At 39.4% G+C, this 15,032-nt stretch overlaps 1 protein-coding gene across 12 annotated transcripts in view; it reads left to right on the top strand.

Moving 5' to 3' along the window:
• Window positions 1-15,032, top strand: part of LOC118918132 (collagen alpha-1(VII) chain-like) — a 63,836-nt gene that overhangs the window by 15,331 nt on the left and 33,473 nt on the right. For 4 of the 12 annotated variants that reach the window (XR_008994178.1, XR_008994174.1, XM_057493419.1 and 1 more), the window contains exon 3: window positions 3,334-3,648. The exons of 3 other annotated variants lie outside the window; for them this stretch is intronic. Coding sequence is in view for 2 of the 9 variants with exons in the window: in XM_057493419.1 (XP_057349402.1) it covers window positions 3,334-3,648 (315 nt within the window). In the remaining 7 variants the exon portion in view is untranslated. 5 more of the 12 variants (XR_008994175.1, XR_008994177.1, XR_008994176.1 and 2 more) reach the window with 3 other exon arrangements.

Below are 15,032 nucleotides of genomic sequence, written 5' to 3'. Positions count from 1 at the left end.
ATAGCTCTGATTTTCTCTCTAGTTGTTCCATCTATTATTGACAATGGAATATTTAAATTTGGCTATTGTAAATCGTGCTGCGATAAACATATCTGTGTTTAAACATATTTGTGAATCTGGGATCCTGAATTCTTGGGTTAAATTCCTAGGAGTGGAATTCCTGGGTCAAATGGAATTTTATTTTTAGTTTTTTGAGGAACCTCCATACTGCTTTCCACAATGGTTGAACTAATTTACATTCCTACCAACAGTGTAAGAGGGTTCCCCTTTCTCCACATCCTTGCCAGCATTTGTTGTTGCTTGTCTTTTGGATGTTGGCCATCGTAACTGGTGTGAGGTGATATCTCATTGTTGTTTTAATTTGCATTTCTCTGATGACTAGCTATGTGGAGCATCTTTTCATTTGTCTGTTGGCCATCTGAATTTCTTCTTTGGAGAACTGTCTGTTCATATCCTCCACCCACTTTTCAAATGGATTTTTGCTTTTTGGGTGTTGAGGTGTGTGAGTTCTTTATATATTTTGGATGTTAACCTCTTGTCTGATATTTCACTTACAAATATATTCTCCCATACTGTAGAATGCCTTTTTCTTCTGCTGATGCTGTCCTTTGCGGTACAGTAGCTTTTTAACTTGATGTAGTCCTCTATTTGTTCATTTTTGCTTTTGTTTCCCTTGTCTGAGGAGATGCATTCAGGAAAAAGTTGCTCATGTTTATGTTCAGGAGATTTTTGTCTGTGTTTTCTTCTAAGAGTTTTATGGTTTTGTGCCTTACACTCAGGTCTTTGATCCATTTTGAGTTCTAATCTCATGTATTTTATAGAAATTAAGGGAAAAAGTGAGAAAAATTAATGTATGCAAATCTTTTATTTTTACCCATATATTTAGCATGTTCAGTGGTCCCCATTTCTTCCTATGTATTTGATTTAGTGTCTTGTGTCATTTCTTTTCAACCTGAAGGTCTTATTTAGTATTCCTTATAGGTCATGTTTGCTAGCAACAGTTATTTTGAGTACTTGTTCATCTGTGACTATCTTTACATCAGTTTCATTTTTGAAGGATACCTTTTTCGAGAGAACAGGATTCATCACTGATAGTTTTCCCCCCTTTATTTCAGCTCTTTGAATTAACAGTTCCAGTGCCTTCTTGTCTCCATTGTCTCTGACAAGAAGTTAGCCCCAGTGATATTGTGTGTTGGCCCCACCTCCACCCCCCTTCCCATACATGTTGAGTCATTTTTCTTGTGCTGCTTTCAAGATAGTTTCTTTGACTTTTTTTCTGATAATCAGCTGGCTGTGATATGTCTAGCTGGGGCTCTTTATGTTTATCTTGGGGTATGTCAAGCTTCTTGTATCTGTAGATCAATGTTCCCATCCAAAAAATGGCATTTTGTCCATTATTTCTTCAGACCTTTTTTCTGCTCTTTTCTCTTGGTCTTCGCCTTCCCAAGTGCCCATTACACGTAGGTTCGTTTGTCTGATGGTGTCCCACAAGTTTCTGTTTTTCCTCAGTCTTGCTTTCACTCTGTTCTCCAGTTTGGAGAACAGTTACTCATTCTCAGTAATTTATTTTTAACTTCACACTTCTGTTGCAAACTCAAAAATGCTGTTGTATCTCTCTAGTAAGTTTGTAATTTCAGTTATTTCACTTTTTAATTCCAGAATTACCTCTTGTTTGTTTTCATCAATTGATGAATGGCTAAACAAAAGGTAGTATATCTGTACAATGGAATATTATTCAGTAATAAAAAGGAATGAAGTACTGATACAACTTGGATGAACCTTGGCAACAGTATGCTAAGTAAATAAGGCAGACACAAGTGACCTCATATAATTCTGTTTATGTGAAATGTCTAGACTAGACAAATCCATACAAACAAAATGTATTTTTGGAAGCCAGTTAATGGGGGAAGGTGGCAATGGAGAGTGAACGCTGCAAGTACAGGGTTTCTTTTGAGGATGATAAAAATATTCAGGAATAAGATAGCAGTAATGGTTGCACAAACCACATGAATGTAGTAAAATCCATCAAATTGTACAGTTTAAAATGGTGAATTTCATTCTATGTGAATTATTTCTCAATAAAAATTAATCATACTAGGGTAGTTTTTGCTAAGGATAGACGTATACATGATTCCAGAATTAGACTCAGAGATACATGGTTAATTGATTAATAAGGTGCTTTATTAATTTCCTATTGTTGATATAACAAATTACTGTACACCTAGTGGCTCAAACAATATAGTTATTATCTTACAGTTCTTTAGGTCAAAAGTCTGAAATGAATTTCACTGTTGTAGAATCAAGTTGACATGGTTGCATTCCTTTCTAGAGGCTGGAGAGGATCTGTTTCCTTCCCTTTCTAGCTTGGACGAACTTCCTGCATTCCTCAGCTGGTGGACCCCTTTCATCTTCAAACCCAGTAGTGATTGGTTGAATCTCACATTATACCACTCTGACATTGACTCTTATGCCTTCCTCTTCCCCATTTAAGGACCCTGCCATTACATTGGGCCCAACCATATAATTCAGGATTTTAGGCCAGTCTTGTAGCAACTTTAATTCCACCTGCTAACTTAATGCCCTTTGCCATGTAACATAACATATTCACAGGCTCTGGGAGTTAGAATGTGGACATTTTGGGGTGCCTGTTATCATGCCTACCACAGATTTGAGGAAAGTAATAGTATTGTCAACAAACGTTGTTAGAATAACTAGATTTCCAGTAACTTCTTTTGCACGTGCCTGTCCAGTTGTCCCCATACCATTTGTTGAAAAGACTATTCTTTCTGCCTTTAAGTTACTTTGGCACCTTTGTTGAAAATCAATAGACTGTAAATATAAGGGCTTTTTTCTGCATGCTCAGTGCTAGAAATCTATCTTTATGCCAATAACACTGATTACTGTAACTGTGTAAGTTTTGAAATCGGAAAACGTGAGTCCTTTAACTTTGTTTTTCATTTTCACGATTAATTTGACTTTTCTGGGTCCCTTCCAGGCCATCTGAATTTTAGGGTCAGCTTGTCAATTCCTACCAAAATCATGCTTGGACATGTTGGTTTTGGGGATCAATATTCCCTTTAAACATGTATATCCTGATCTTGGCACATAGGTTCCGCCTGATGTCATTATGTTTGACTTCTCCTCTCTTCATGGAAGCTCCTTCTCTAAAGGTTATCCTTCAAGATAAACCTGTGGTCTCCCTGAAAGGTCTGCGGGCAAGTTCAGCGCAGGTTTTCTAAGACAATCTACCTGGGCGAGTACCTCACGCTTTCCGGTCTAGACTACATTTCCCAGAAGAACTTGCGAATCCAGCGACCTTTTTCTATTTCTCAGGGAACATGGCTCCCTGGAATTGGCAAGGCCCACGGAGGAAGCTTGTCTCCAGGGTGTGGGGCCTGCACTTGTGTGGGAGCCCTCAACCCGAGACTGCACGTTGATCTCGAAGATTCCTGGCAGCGATTCTGAGAGGGGAGCGAGGATGTCGGCTTGGCCCACCTTGTGTACTAGCAGGAAAACCGGAGGTCGGGGCGCCGTCTTACCCACGCGGATTCGGCTCCAAACTACATTTCCCAGGAGCCCCCGGGGGACCTGGTCTGCCTTTTCACTTGCCTGCGGCGCGCTCGTACTCCGGAGAATTGGAAGTGCAAGGTGAGCGGTCTAGGTCCTGGGGTCCCGACCTGATTGTTCCGGCTCGTCCCTGGAGTTCTACAGGTACTGTCCGACCGGGTCTGGAGTTGGTCGGGCTGTGGGAGGGGCTCTTGCGTGTAGGATTCCATGCATGCGAATGTGGCATAATGTGACTGCAGCGCTGTGTGCGGGTGTCATTGTGACCATGACTATGTGCCGAGCTCCGAGCTCTGTGTGCAGGTGACTATGGATATCTCCGTGTTGCTGTGACACCGCATGGCCGTGTGTGTGCAGGTGAGACTGTCCCCGTGGTGGGGCTGTGAGTTTGGGTCCGTATAATTTTGTGTGACATTATGTCAGAATCTGTGATCATGCGGGTCTATTTTCTGCGGGTCGTGTGTGACGGTGATGGTATGAACGTTAGCAGCATTAAGTACGTTGGCTGTGACTGTGAGGGTGTGTGAGTGTGATCATGCAACTTTGCGTGTGCGGTTGCAGGGTAGTTGTAATTGTGCCGGGGTAATAACGTGTGTGTACCAGTGGTTACTGTGTGAGATCGGGTCAGACTGAGGCTTTGAGCAGCAGAGACTTCTCCCCTTATGACACTAGGAATGCTCAGGACAGCCTTGACTCTTTTGACCTCTGTCCTTGTCTCCATGGGTGGTTGATGTGGGTCCAGTACTGCCTCCGATCTGGGCAGTTTACGCCACAAGAAAGGGCTGCCATCTCATAATTCCTTTCTTCTTCTTCACCTCTGCTCTTCTCAGAGGGGTCTCCAGAGGAAGGAGAAGGAATGGCTGTTGGCCAAACCAAATACAAGGTGCAGTGGGGTTTTCTTTTTGCTTTCATTCTCCTGGGATGGTCTTGTTTAACACAGAGTCATCAAGTGACTTGGTTCTTACAAATTTCTATTCAAGAAAATGATGGGAAGCCCTCCGGGTCGACACATAGATACCAGTATTCTCCCTCATTTATTTCTACATAATGTTCACATATTAATGTAGGAAAGAGCTCAGTTTCCCCTATGTACTAAGTTTTAGTTGCATTTTAAACACATACACAACATGATTTTTTAAAATTAAAGTATTTTTGATATAAATCTTAGGTTGGTTTCAAATGTACAACACAGTGGCTCAACAGTTACCCATATTATTCAATCTTCACCCCCTCTAGTGTGGTCACTGTATTAATCAATGTAGTAAGATGTTACAGAATCTTTAACTATTCTCCATGCTGTACTACTGTCCCAGTGACTACCTTATATTGTGATTGCGAATTATTGTGCCCCTTTATCCCTTCTGCCCCACCACCTTCCCCCACGCCCCGAGCCAAGCCAACCCCACCCCTTTGCCTTGGTAACCACTAGTCCCTTCTGGGTGTCTGTGAGTCTACGGCTATTTTGTTCCTTCTGTTTTGCTTTGTTTTTCTGTGCGTGTGTTTGTTTTTTGTTGTCTAGAAGAGACTCACTTTATTTTTATTTTTATTTTTTTATTAAGGTATCATTGCTGTACAATCTTCTGAAGGTTTCCCATGACCAACATTGTGGTTATAACATTCACCAATAGTATCAATTCCCCCACACACCCCCCACTGCAGTCACTGTCCATCAACATAGTAAGATGCTGTAGAGTCACTACTTGTCTTCTCTGTGCTATACTGCTGCTTTCCCGTGAGCCACTTACATTATGTGTGCTAATCGTACTGCCCCTTAATCCCCTTCTCCCTCCCTCCCCACCCACCCCTTTCCTTTGGTAACCACTAGTCCCTTCTTGGAGTCTCAGTCAGCTGCTGTTTTATTCCTTCAGTTTTGCTTCGTTGTTATACTCCACATATGAGTAAAGTCATTTGGTACTTGTCTTTCTCCACCTGGCTTATTTCGCTGAGCATAATACCCTCTAGCTCCATCCATGTTGTTGCAAATAGTAGGATTTATTTTCTCCTTATGGCTGAATAATACTCCATTGTGTATATGTACCACATCTTCTTTACCCATTCATCTACTGATGGACACTTGGGTTGCTTCCATATCTTGGCTATTTGTAAATAGTGCTGTGATACATGTAGGGGTGTATATTTCTTTTTAAATCTGGGATTTTATTTTCTTTGGGTAAATTCCTTGGAGTGGAATTCCTGGGTCAAAATGGTACTTTTATTTTCAGTTCTTTGAGGAACCTCCATTTTGCTTCCCGCAATGGTTGAACTAATTTACATTCCCACCAGCAGCGTAGGAGCATTCCCCGTTTTCTGCATCCTTGCCAGCATTTGTTTTTTCCTATCTTTTGAATGTTGGCCATCCTAACTGGTGTGAGGTGATAACTCATTGTGGTTTTAATATGCATTTGCCTGATAATTAGTGATATGGAACATCTTTTCATGTGCCTATTGGCCATCTGAATTTCTTCTCTGGAGAAGTGTCTGTTCATATCCTCTGCCCATTTTTTTTTTTTGGTATCATTAATCTACAATTACACGAGGAACATTATGTTTACTAGATTCCCCCCTTCACCCAGTCCCCCCTACATCCCTACATGCCCCATTAGTCACTGTCCATCAGCGTAGTAAGATGCTGTAAAATCACTACTTGTCTTCTCTGTGTTGCACAGCCCTCCCTGTGCCCCCCCCACATTATACATGCTAATCATAATACCCCCTTTTTTCTTCCCTGCCCTTATCCCTCCCTATCCTCCCATTCTCCCCAGTCTCTTTCCCTTTGGTAACTGTAAGTCCATTCTTGGGTTCTGTGATTCTGCTGCTGTTTTGTTCCTTCAGTTTTTCCTTTGTTCTTTTTTTTTTTATTAATTAAAAAAATTTTTTTTTAATTTTGATATCAATAATCTACAATTACAGAAAAAACATTATGTTTACTAGGTTTCCCCCTTCACCAAGTACCCCCCACATACCCCTTCACAGTCACTGTCCATCTGAGTAGTAAGATGCTGCAGAATCAATACTTGTCTTCTCTGTGTTGCACAGCCCTCACCGTGCCCCCGACGCACTATACATGCTAATCTTAATGCCCTCTTTCTTTTTCCCCACCCTTATCCCTCCCTCTCCACTCATCGTCCCCAGTCCCTTTCCCTTTGGTAACTATTAGTGCAATCTTGGTTTCTGTGATTCTGTTGCTGTTTTGTTCCTTCACTTTTCCTTTGTTCTTATACTCCACAGATGAGTGAAATCATTTGGTATTTGTCTTTCTCTGCTTGGCTTATTTCACTGAGCATAATACCCTCTAACTCCATCCATGTTGTTGCAAATTGTAGGATTTTTTTTCTTCTTATGGCTGAATAATGTTCCATTGTGTATATGTACTACATCTTCTTTATCTGTTCATCTACTGATGGACACTTAGGTTGCTTCCATTTATTGGCTATTGTAAATAGTGCTGCGATAAACATAGGGGCATCTGTCTTTTTCAAACTGGAGTGCTGCATTCTTAGGGTAAATTCCTAGAAGTGGAATTCCTGGGTCAAATGGTATTTCTATTTTGAGCATTTTGAGGAACCTCCATACTGCTTTCCACAATGGTTGAACTGATTTACATTCCCACCAGCAGTGTAGGAGGGTTCCCCTTTCTCCACAACCTCGCCAACATTTGTTGTTGTTTGTCTTTTGGATGGTAGCCATCCTTACTGGTGTGAGGTGATATCTCATTGTGGTTTTAATTTGCATTTCTCTGATGACTAGTGATGTGGAGCATCTTTTCATGTGTCTGTTGGCCATCTGAATTTCTTCTTTGGAGAACTGTCTGTTCAGATCCTCTGCCCATTTTTTAATTGGATTATTTGCTTTTTGTTTGTTGAGGTGCATGAGCTCTTTATGTATTTTGGATGTTAAGCCTTTATTGGATCTTCATTTACGAATATATTCTCCCATACTGTAGGGTACCTTTTAGTTCTATTGATGGTGTCCTTTGCTGTACAGAAGCTTTTCAGCTTGATATAGTCCCACTTGTTCATTTTTGCTTTTGTTTCCCTTGCCCGGGAAGATATGTTCATGAAGAAGTCGCTAATGTCTATGTCCAAGAGATTTTTGCCTGTGTTTTTTCCTAAGAGTTTTGTGGTTTCATGACTTACATTCAGGTCTTTGATACATTTCGAATGTACTTTTGTGTATGGGGTTAGACAGTGATCCAGTTTCATTCTCTTACATGTAGCTGTCCAGTTTTGCCAGCACCATCTGTTGAAGAGACTGTCATTTCCCCATTGTATGTCCATGGCTCCTTTATCAAATATTAATGGACCATATATGTTTGGATTAATGTCTCGAGTCTCTAATCTGTTCTTGTGCCAGTACCAAATTATCTTGATTACTGTGGCTTTGTAGTAGAGCTTGAAGTTGGGGAGCGAGATCCCTCCCACTTTATTCTTCCTTCTCAGGATTGCTTTGGCTATTCAGGGTCTTTGGTGGTTCCATATGAATTTTTGAAATATTTGTTCCAGTTTGTTGAAGAATGCTGTTGGTAATTTGATACAGATTGCATTAAATCTGTATATTGCTTTGGGCAAGATGGCCATTTTGACTGTATTAATTCTTCCTAGCCAAGAGCATGGGATGAGTTTCCATTTCTTAGTGTCCTCTTTAATTTCTCTTCAGAATGTCTTGTAGTTTTCAGGGTATAGGTCTTTCACTTCCTTAGTTAGGGTTATTCCTAGGTATTTTATTTTTTTTTGATGCAATTGTGAATGGAATTGATTTCCTGCTTTCTCTTTCTCTTAGTTCATTGTTAGTGTATAGGAAAGTCTCAGATTTCTGTGTGTTAATTTTGTATCCTGCAACTTTGCTGTATTCCAGTATCAGTAGTTTCTAGTAGTTTTGGAGTGGAGTCTTTAGGGTTTTTTATGTACAATATCATGTCATCTGCAAATAGTGACAGTTTGACCTCTTCTTTACCAATATGGATTCCTTGTATTTCTTTGTTTTGTTTAATTGCCATGGCTAGGACCTCCAGTACTATGTTGAATAACAGTGGGGAGAGTGGGCATCCCTGTCTTGTTCCTAATCTTAGAGGAAATGCTTTCAGCTTCTCACTGTTCAGTATGATGTTGGCTGTGGGTTTTTCATATATGGACTTTATTATGCTGAGGTACTTGCCCTCTATACCCATTTTGCTGATAGTTTTTATCATGAATGGATGTTGAATTTTTTTTTTTTTTTGTAGATAATTATTTTTTATTGAAGGGTAGTTGACACACAGTATTACATTACATTAGTTTCAGGTGTACAACACAGTGATTCAACATTTATAGACATGAAAATTCTAGGTACCAGCTATCATAATACCAAGTTGTTACAATATTTTGACTATATTCCTTATGCTATACATTACATCCCGGTTACTTATTTATTTTACAATTGGAAGTATGTACTTTTGTTGTTGTTGTTGTTGTTGTGAGGGCATCTCTCATATTTATTGATCAAATGATTGTTAACAACAATAAAATTCTGTATAGGGGAGTCAATGCTCAATGCACAATCATTAATCCACCCCAAGCCTAATTTTCGTCAGTCTCCAATCTTCTGAAGCATAATGAACAAGTTCTTACATGGAGAACAAATTCTTACATAGTGAATAAGTTACATGGTGAACAGTACAAGGGTAGTCATCACAGAAACTTTTGGTTCTGCTCATGCATTGTGAACATTAAACAGTCAGTTCAAATATGAATACTCATTTGATTTTTATACTTGATTTATATGTGGATACCACATTTCTCTCTTTATTATTATTATTTTTAATAAAATGCTGAAGTGGTAGGTAGATACAAGATAAAGGTAGAAAACATAGTTTAGGTTGTAAGAGAGCAAATGTAGATGATCAAGTGTGTGCCTGTAGACTATGTGTTAATCCAAGCTAGACAAGGGCAATAAAACATCCACGTATGCAGAAGATTTCTCTCAGAACAGGGGGGGTGAGGTTCTAAGCCTCACCTCTGTTGATCCCCAATTTCTCACCTGATGACCCCCCTGCAACTGTGCCTGTCTTAGGTTGTTCCTCCCTTGAGGAATCTTACCCGTCTCTGGCTAACCAGTCATCTTCCAGGGCCATACAGGAAAATGTAAAGTTGGTAAGTGAGAGAGAAGCCTTATTGTTTGAAATGGTTAGCTTTTTATTTCTTTGCATATTTATGCCCTGTAGCTTCTATGCCCAGCATTTGTCTTGAGGTATCTTTACCACTTGGAAGAATTATGATACTCGGTAAATTTGATATGAGGCACGAATTCTATTTAAGGGTTGTAATTAGGAAGGAAGAAGAAAAGCTATAGAAGTAGCAGGCGGAAGAAAACATGGGAAGATTGATTATTTCTTTGACATATCTTCTTGTAGAGTAACTTCAGCATGTATAAGTTTTAAACTACTAATTAAATTGCGCACACACATTAACATAATAGGAGTATAGTTACATAACCAAAACATACCTGTAATTACCAGCCATCTCCAGTGAAACCAACTGAACTTGAACAGTCTGAGAGAAATCAGACAAATTAAAAGAACCCATTCCTGGGGACTGTTCACATCCCATATGTTCTTTTAACAGTAAATAGTCTGTAGTTGTAAGATTTTGGAGCGCTACAATTTGCACTTCTCCTAATTCTTGGTTGAGTTCCAACAGTATAGATCCAGTCAATTTGTTGTTTTACTGTATGCACAGGCCAGCTTAGATATCTCCTTCCTCATTCCCATGGGAAGTCCAGGAACTGGTGGGATGAGTGCATCTACAGCTGTAGCAGTGCGTGGATCTTTGTTGGGGTTTTTTGATGATCATCTTCTGGCATGAGTCTTCCCGAGGGTGCTGATGTTGGAAGTTCTTTTTCATATCGTATCTTAGTTCATTTTTGGGGTAGCCCAATTAGGCTTTGATCCTCTGTATAAACATAAACAGACCCTTTGCCTACACTTTTATATGCCCTTTATACCCTTGTGTTGAACTAATTGGAGGTCACCACACAGGAACTGCCTTTTTTCTTTTTGGTATCATTAATCTACACTTACATGATGACTGTTATGTTTACTAGGCTCTCCCCTATACCAGGTCCCCCCTATAAACCCCTTTACAGTCACTGTCCATCAGCATAGCAAAATGTTGTAGAATCACTACTTGCCTTCTCTGTGTTGTACAGCCCTCCCCTTTCTCCCACCCCCCCATGCATGCTAATCTTAATACCCCCCTTCTTCTCCCCCCCCTTATCCCTCCCTACCCACCCATCCTCCCCAGTCCCTTTCCCTTTGGTACCTGTTAGTCCATTCTTGAGTTCTGTGATTCTGCTGCTGGTTTGTTCCTTCAGTTTTTCCGTTGTTCTTATATTCCACAGATGAGTGAAATCATTTGGTATTTCTCTTTCTCCGCTTGGCTTGTTTCACTGAGCATAATACCCTCCAGCTCCATCCATGTTGCTGCCAATGGTAGGATTTGTCCTTTTCTTATGGCTGAGTAGTATTCCATTGTGTATATGTACCACATCTTCTTTATCCATTCATCTATCGATGGACATTTAGGTTGCTTCCAATTCTTGGCTATTGTAAATAGTGCTGCGATAAACATAGGGGTTCATTGGTCTTTCTCATACTTGATTGCTGCATTCTTAGGGTAAATTACTAGGAGTGCAATTCCTGGGTCAAATGGTAAGTTTGTTTTGAGCATTTTGATGTGCCTCCATACTGCTTTCCACAATGGTTGAACTAATTTACATTCCCACCAGCAGTGTAGGAGGGTTCCCCTTTCTCCATAGCCTCGCCAACATTTGTTGTTGTTTGTCTTTTGGATGGCAGCCATCCTTACTGGTGTGAGGTGATACCTCATTGTAGTTTTAGTTTGCATTTCTCTGATAATTAGCAATGTGGAGCATCTTTTCATGTGTCTGTTGGCCATCTGTATTTCTTTTTTTTTGAACTGTCTGTTCAGTACCTGTGCCCATTTTTCAATTGGGTTATTTGTTTTTTGTTTGTTGAGGCGTGTGACCTCTTTATATATTCTGAACGTCAAGCCTTTATCGGATCTGTCATTTTCAAATATATTCTCCCATACTGTAGGGTTCGTTTTTGTTCTATTGATGGTGTCTTTTGCTGTACAGAAGCTTTTCAGCTTAATATAGTCCCACTTGTTCATTTTTGCTGTTGTTTTCCTTGCCTGGGGAGATACGTTCAAGAAGAGGTCACTCACGTTTATGTCTAAGAGGTTTTTGCCTATGTTTCCTTCCAACAGTTTAATGGTTTCATGACTTACATTCAGGTCTTTGATCCATTTTGAGTTTACTTTTGTATATGGGGTTAGACAATGGTCCAGTTTCATTCTCCTACGTGTAGCTGTCCAGTTTTGCCAGCACCATCTGTTGAAGAGACTGTCATTTCGCCATTGTATGTCCATGGCTCCTTTATCAAATATTAATTGACCATATATGTCTGGGTTAATGTCTGGATTGTCTAGTCTGTTCCATTGGTCTGTGGCTCTGTTCTTGGGCCAGTACCAAATTGTCTTGATTACTGTGGCTTTATAGTAGAGCTTGAAGTTGGGGAGTGAGATCCCCCCTACTTTATTCTTCTTTCTCAGGATTGCTTTGGCTATTCGGGGTCTTTGGTGTTTCCATATGAATTTTTTAATTATTTGTTCCAGTTCATTGAAGAATGTTGCGGGTAGTTTCATAGGGATTGCATCAAATCTGTATATTGCTTTGGGCAGGATGGCCATTTTGACGATATTAATTCTCCCTAGCCACGAGCATGGGATGTGTTTCCATCTGTTAGTGTCCCCTTTAATTTCTCTTAAGAGTGACTTGTAGTTTTCAGAGTATAAGTCTTTCACTTGTTTGGTTAGGTTTATTCCTAGGCATTTTATTTTTTTTGATGCAATTGTGAATGGAGTTATTTTCCTGATTTCTCTTTCTGTTGGTTCATTGTTAGTGTATAGGAAAGCCACAGATTTCTGTGTGTTGATTTTGTATCCTGCAACTTTGCTGTATTCTGATATCAGTTCTAGTAGTTTTGGGGTGGAGTCTTTAGGGTTTTTTATGTACAGTATCATGTCATCTGCAAATAGTTACAGTTTGACTTCTTCTTTACCAATCTGGATTCCTTGTATTTTTTTGTTTTGTCTGATTGCCATGGCTAGGACCTCCAGTACTATGTTAAATAACAGTGGGGAGAGTGAGCATCCCTGTCTAGTTCCCGATCTCAGAGGAAATGCTTTCAGCTTCTCGCTGTTCAATATAATGTTGGATGTGGGTTTATCATAGATGGCCTTTATTATGTTGAGGTACTTGCCCTCTATTCCCATTTTGCTGAGAGTTCTTATCATGAATGGATGTTGAACTTTGTCAAATGCTTTTTCAGCATCTATGGAGATGATCATGTGGTTTTTGTCTTTCTTTTTGTTGATGTGGTGGATGATATTGATGGACTTTCGAATGTTGTGCCATCCTTGCATCCCTGGGATGAATCCCACTTGGTCATGGTGTACGATGGTTTTGATGTATTTTTGAATTCGGTTTGCTAAAATTTTGTTGAGTATTTTTGCGTCTACGTTCATCAGGGATATTGGTCTGTAGTTTTCTTTTTTGGTGGTGTCTTTGCCTGGTTTTGGTATTAGGGTGATGTTAGCTTCATAGAATGAGTTTGGGAGTATCCCCTCCTCTTCTATTTCTTGGAAAACTTTAAGGAGAATGGGTATTATGTCTTCCCTGTATGTCTGATAAAATTCCGAGGTAAATCCATCTGGCCCGGGGGTTTTGTTCTTTGGTAGTTTTTGGATTACCGCTTCAATTTCGTTGCTGGTAATTGGTCTGTTTAGATTTTCTGTTTCTTTTTGGGTCAGTCTTGGAAGGTTGTATTTTTCTAGGAAGTTGTCCATTTCTCCTAGGTTTCCCAGCTTGTTAGCATATAGGTTTTCATAGTAGTCTCTAATAATTCTTTGTATTTCTGTGTGGTCTATCATGATGTTTCCTTTCTCGTTTCTGATTCTGTTGATGTGTGTTGATTCTCTTTTTCTCTTAATAAGTCTGGCTAGAAGCTTATCTATTTTGTTTATTTTCTCAAAGAACCAGCTCTTGGTTTCATTGATTTTTTTTCTATTGTTTTATTCTTCTCAATTTTATTCATTTCTTCTCTGATCTTTAGTATGTCCCTCCTTCTGCTGACTTTAGGCCTCATTTGTTCTTCTTTCTCCAATTTTTATAATTGTGACATTAGACTATTCATTTGGGTTTGTTCTTCCTTCTTTAAATATGCCTGGATTGCTATATACTTTCCTCTTAAGACTGCTTTCGCTGCGTGCCACAGAAGTTGGGGCTTGGTGGTGGTGTTGTCATTTGTTTCCATATATTGCTGGATCTCTATTTTAATTTGTTCATTGATCCATTGATTATTTAGGAGCATGTTGTTAAGCTCCATGTGTTTGTGGGCCTTTCTGCTTTCTTTGTACAATTTAGTTCTAGTTTTATACCTTTCTCGTCTGAAAAGTTGGTTGGTATAATTTCAGTCTTTTTGAATTTACTGAGGCTCTTTTTGTGGCCTAGTATGTGGTCTATTCTGGAGAATGTTCCATGTGCACTTGAGAAGAATGTGTATCCTGTTGCTTTTGGATGTAGAGTTCTATAGATGTCTATTAGGTCCATCTGTTCTAGTGTGTTGTTCAGTGCCTCTGTGTCCTTACTTATTTTCTGTCTGGTGGATCTGTCCTTTGGTGTGAATGGTGTGTTAAAGTCTCCTAAAATGAATGCATTGCATTCTATTTCCTCCTTTAGTTCTGTTAGTATTTGTTTCACATATGCTGGTGCTCCTGTGTTGGGTGCATATATATTTATGCACTCTTGATGGACTGATCCCTTTATCATTATGTAATGTCCTTCTTTATCTCTTGTTACTTTCTTTGTTTTGAAGTATTTTGTCTGATGCTAGTACTGCAACACCTGCCTTTTTCTCCCTATTGTTTGTGTGAAATATCTTTTCCCATCCCTTGACTTTTAGTCTGTGCATGTCTTTGGGTTTGAGGTGAGTCTCTTGTAAGCAGCATATAGATGGGTCTTGTTTTTTTATCCATTCAGTGACTCTATGTCTTTTGATTGGTGCATTCAGTCCACTTACATTTAGGGTGATTATCGATAGGTATGTACTTATTGCCACTGCAGGCTTTAGATTCGTGGTTACCAAAGGTTCCAGGTTACTTTCCTTACTATCTAAGAATCTAACTTAACTCACTTAGTATGATGTTACAAAAACAATCTAAAGGTTCTTTTCTTTTTCTCCTCCTTTTTCTTCCTCCTCCACTCTTTATATATTAGGTATCATATTCTGTACTTTTTGTTTATCCCTTTATTGACTTTGGGATAGTTAATTTTGCATTTCCTTAGTAATTAGCTATTCTACTTTCTTTCCTGTGGTTTTATTACATCTGGTGACAACTATTCCAACTTAG

The sequence above is a fragment of the Manis pentadactyla genome, chromosome 15, assembly GCF_030020395.1.
Source record: "Manis pentadactyla isolate mManPen7 chromosome 15, mManPen7.hap1, whole genome shotgun sequence".
Taxonomy (NCBI): domain Eukaryota; kingdom Metazoa; phylum Chordata; class Mammalia; order Pholidota; family Manidae; genus Manis; species Manis pentadactyla.
This window is presented reverse-complemented; position numbering and strand designations above follow the sequence as displayed.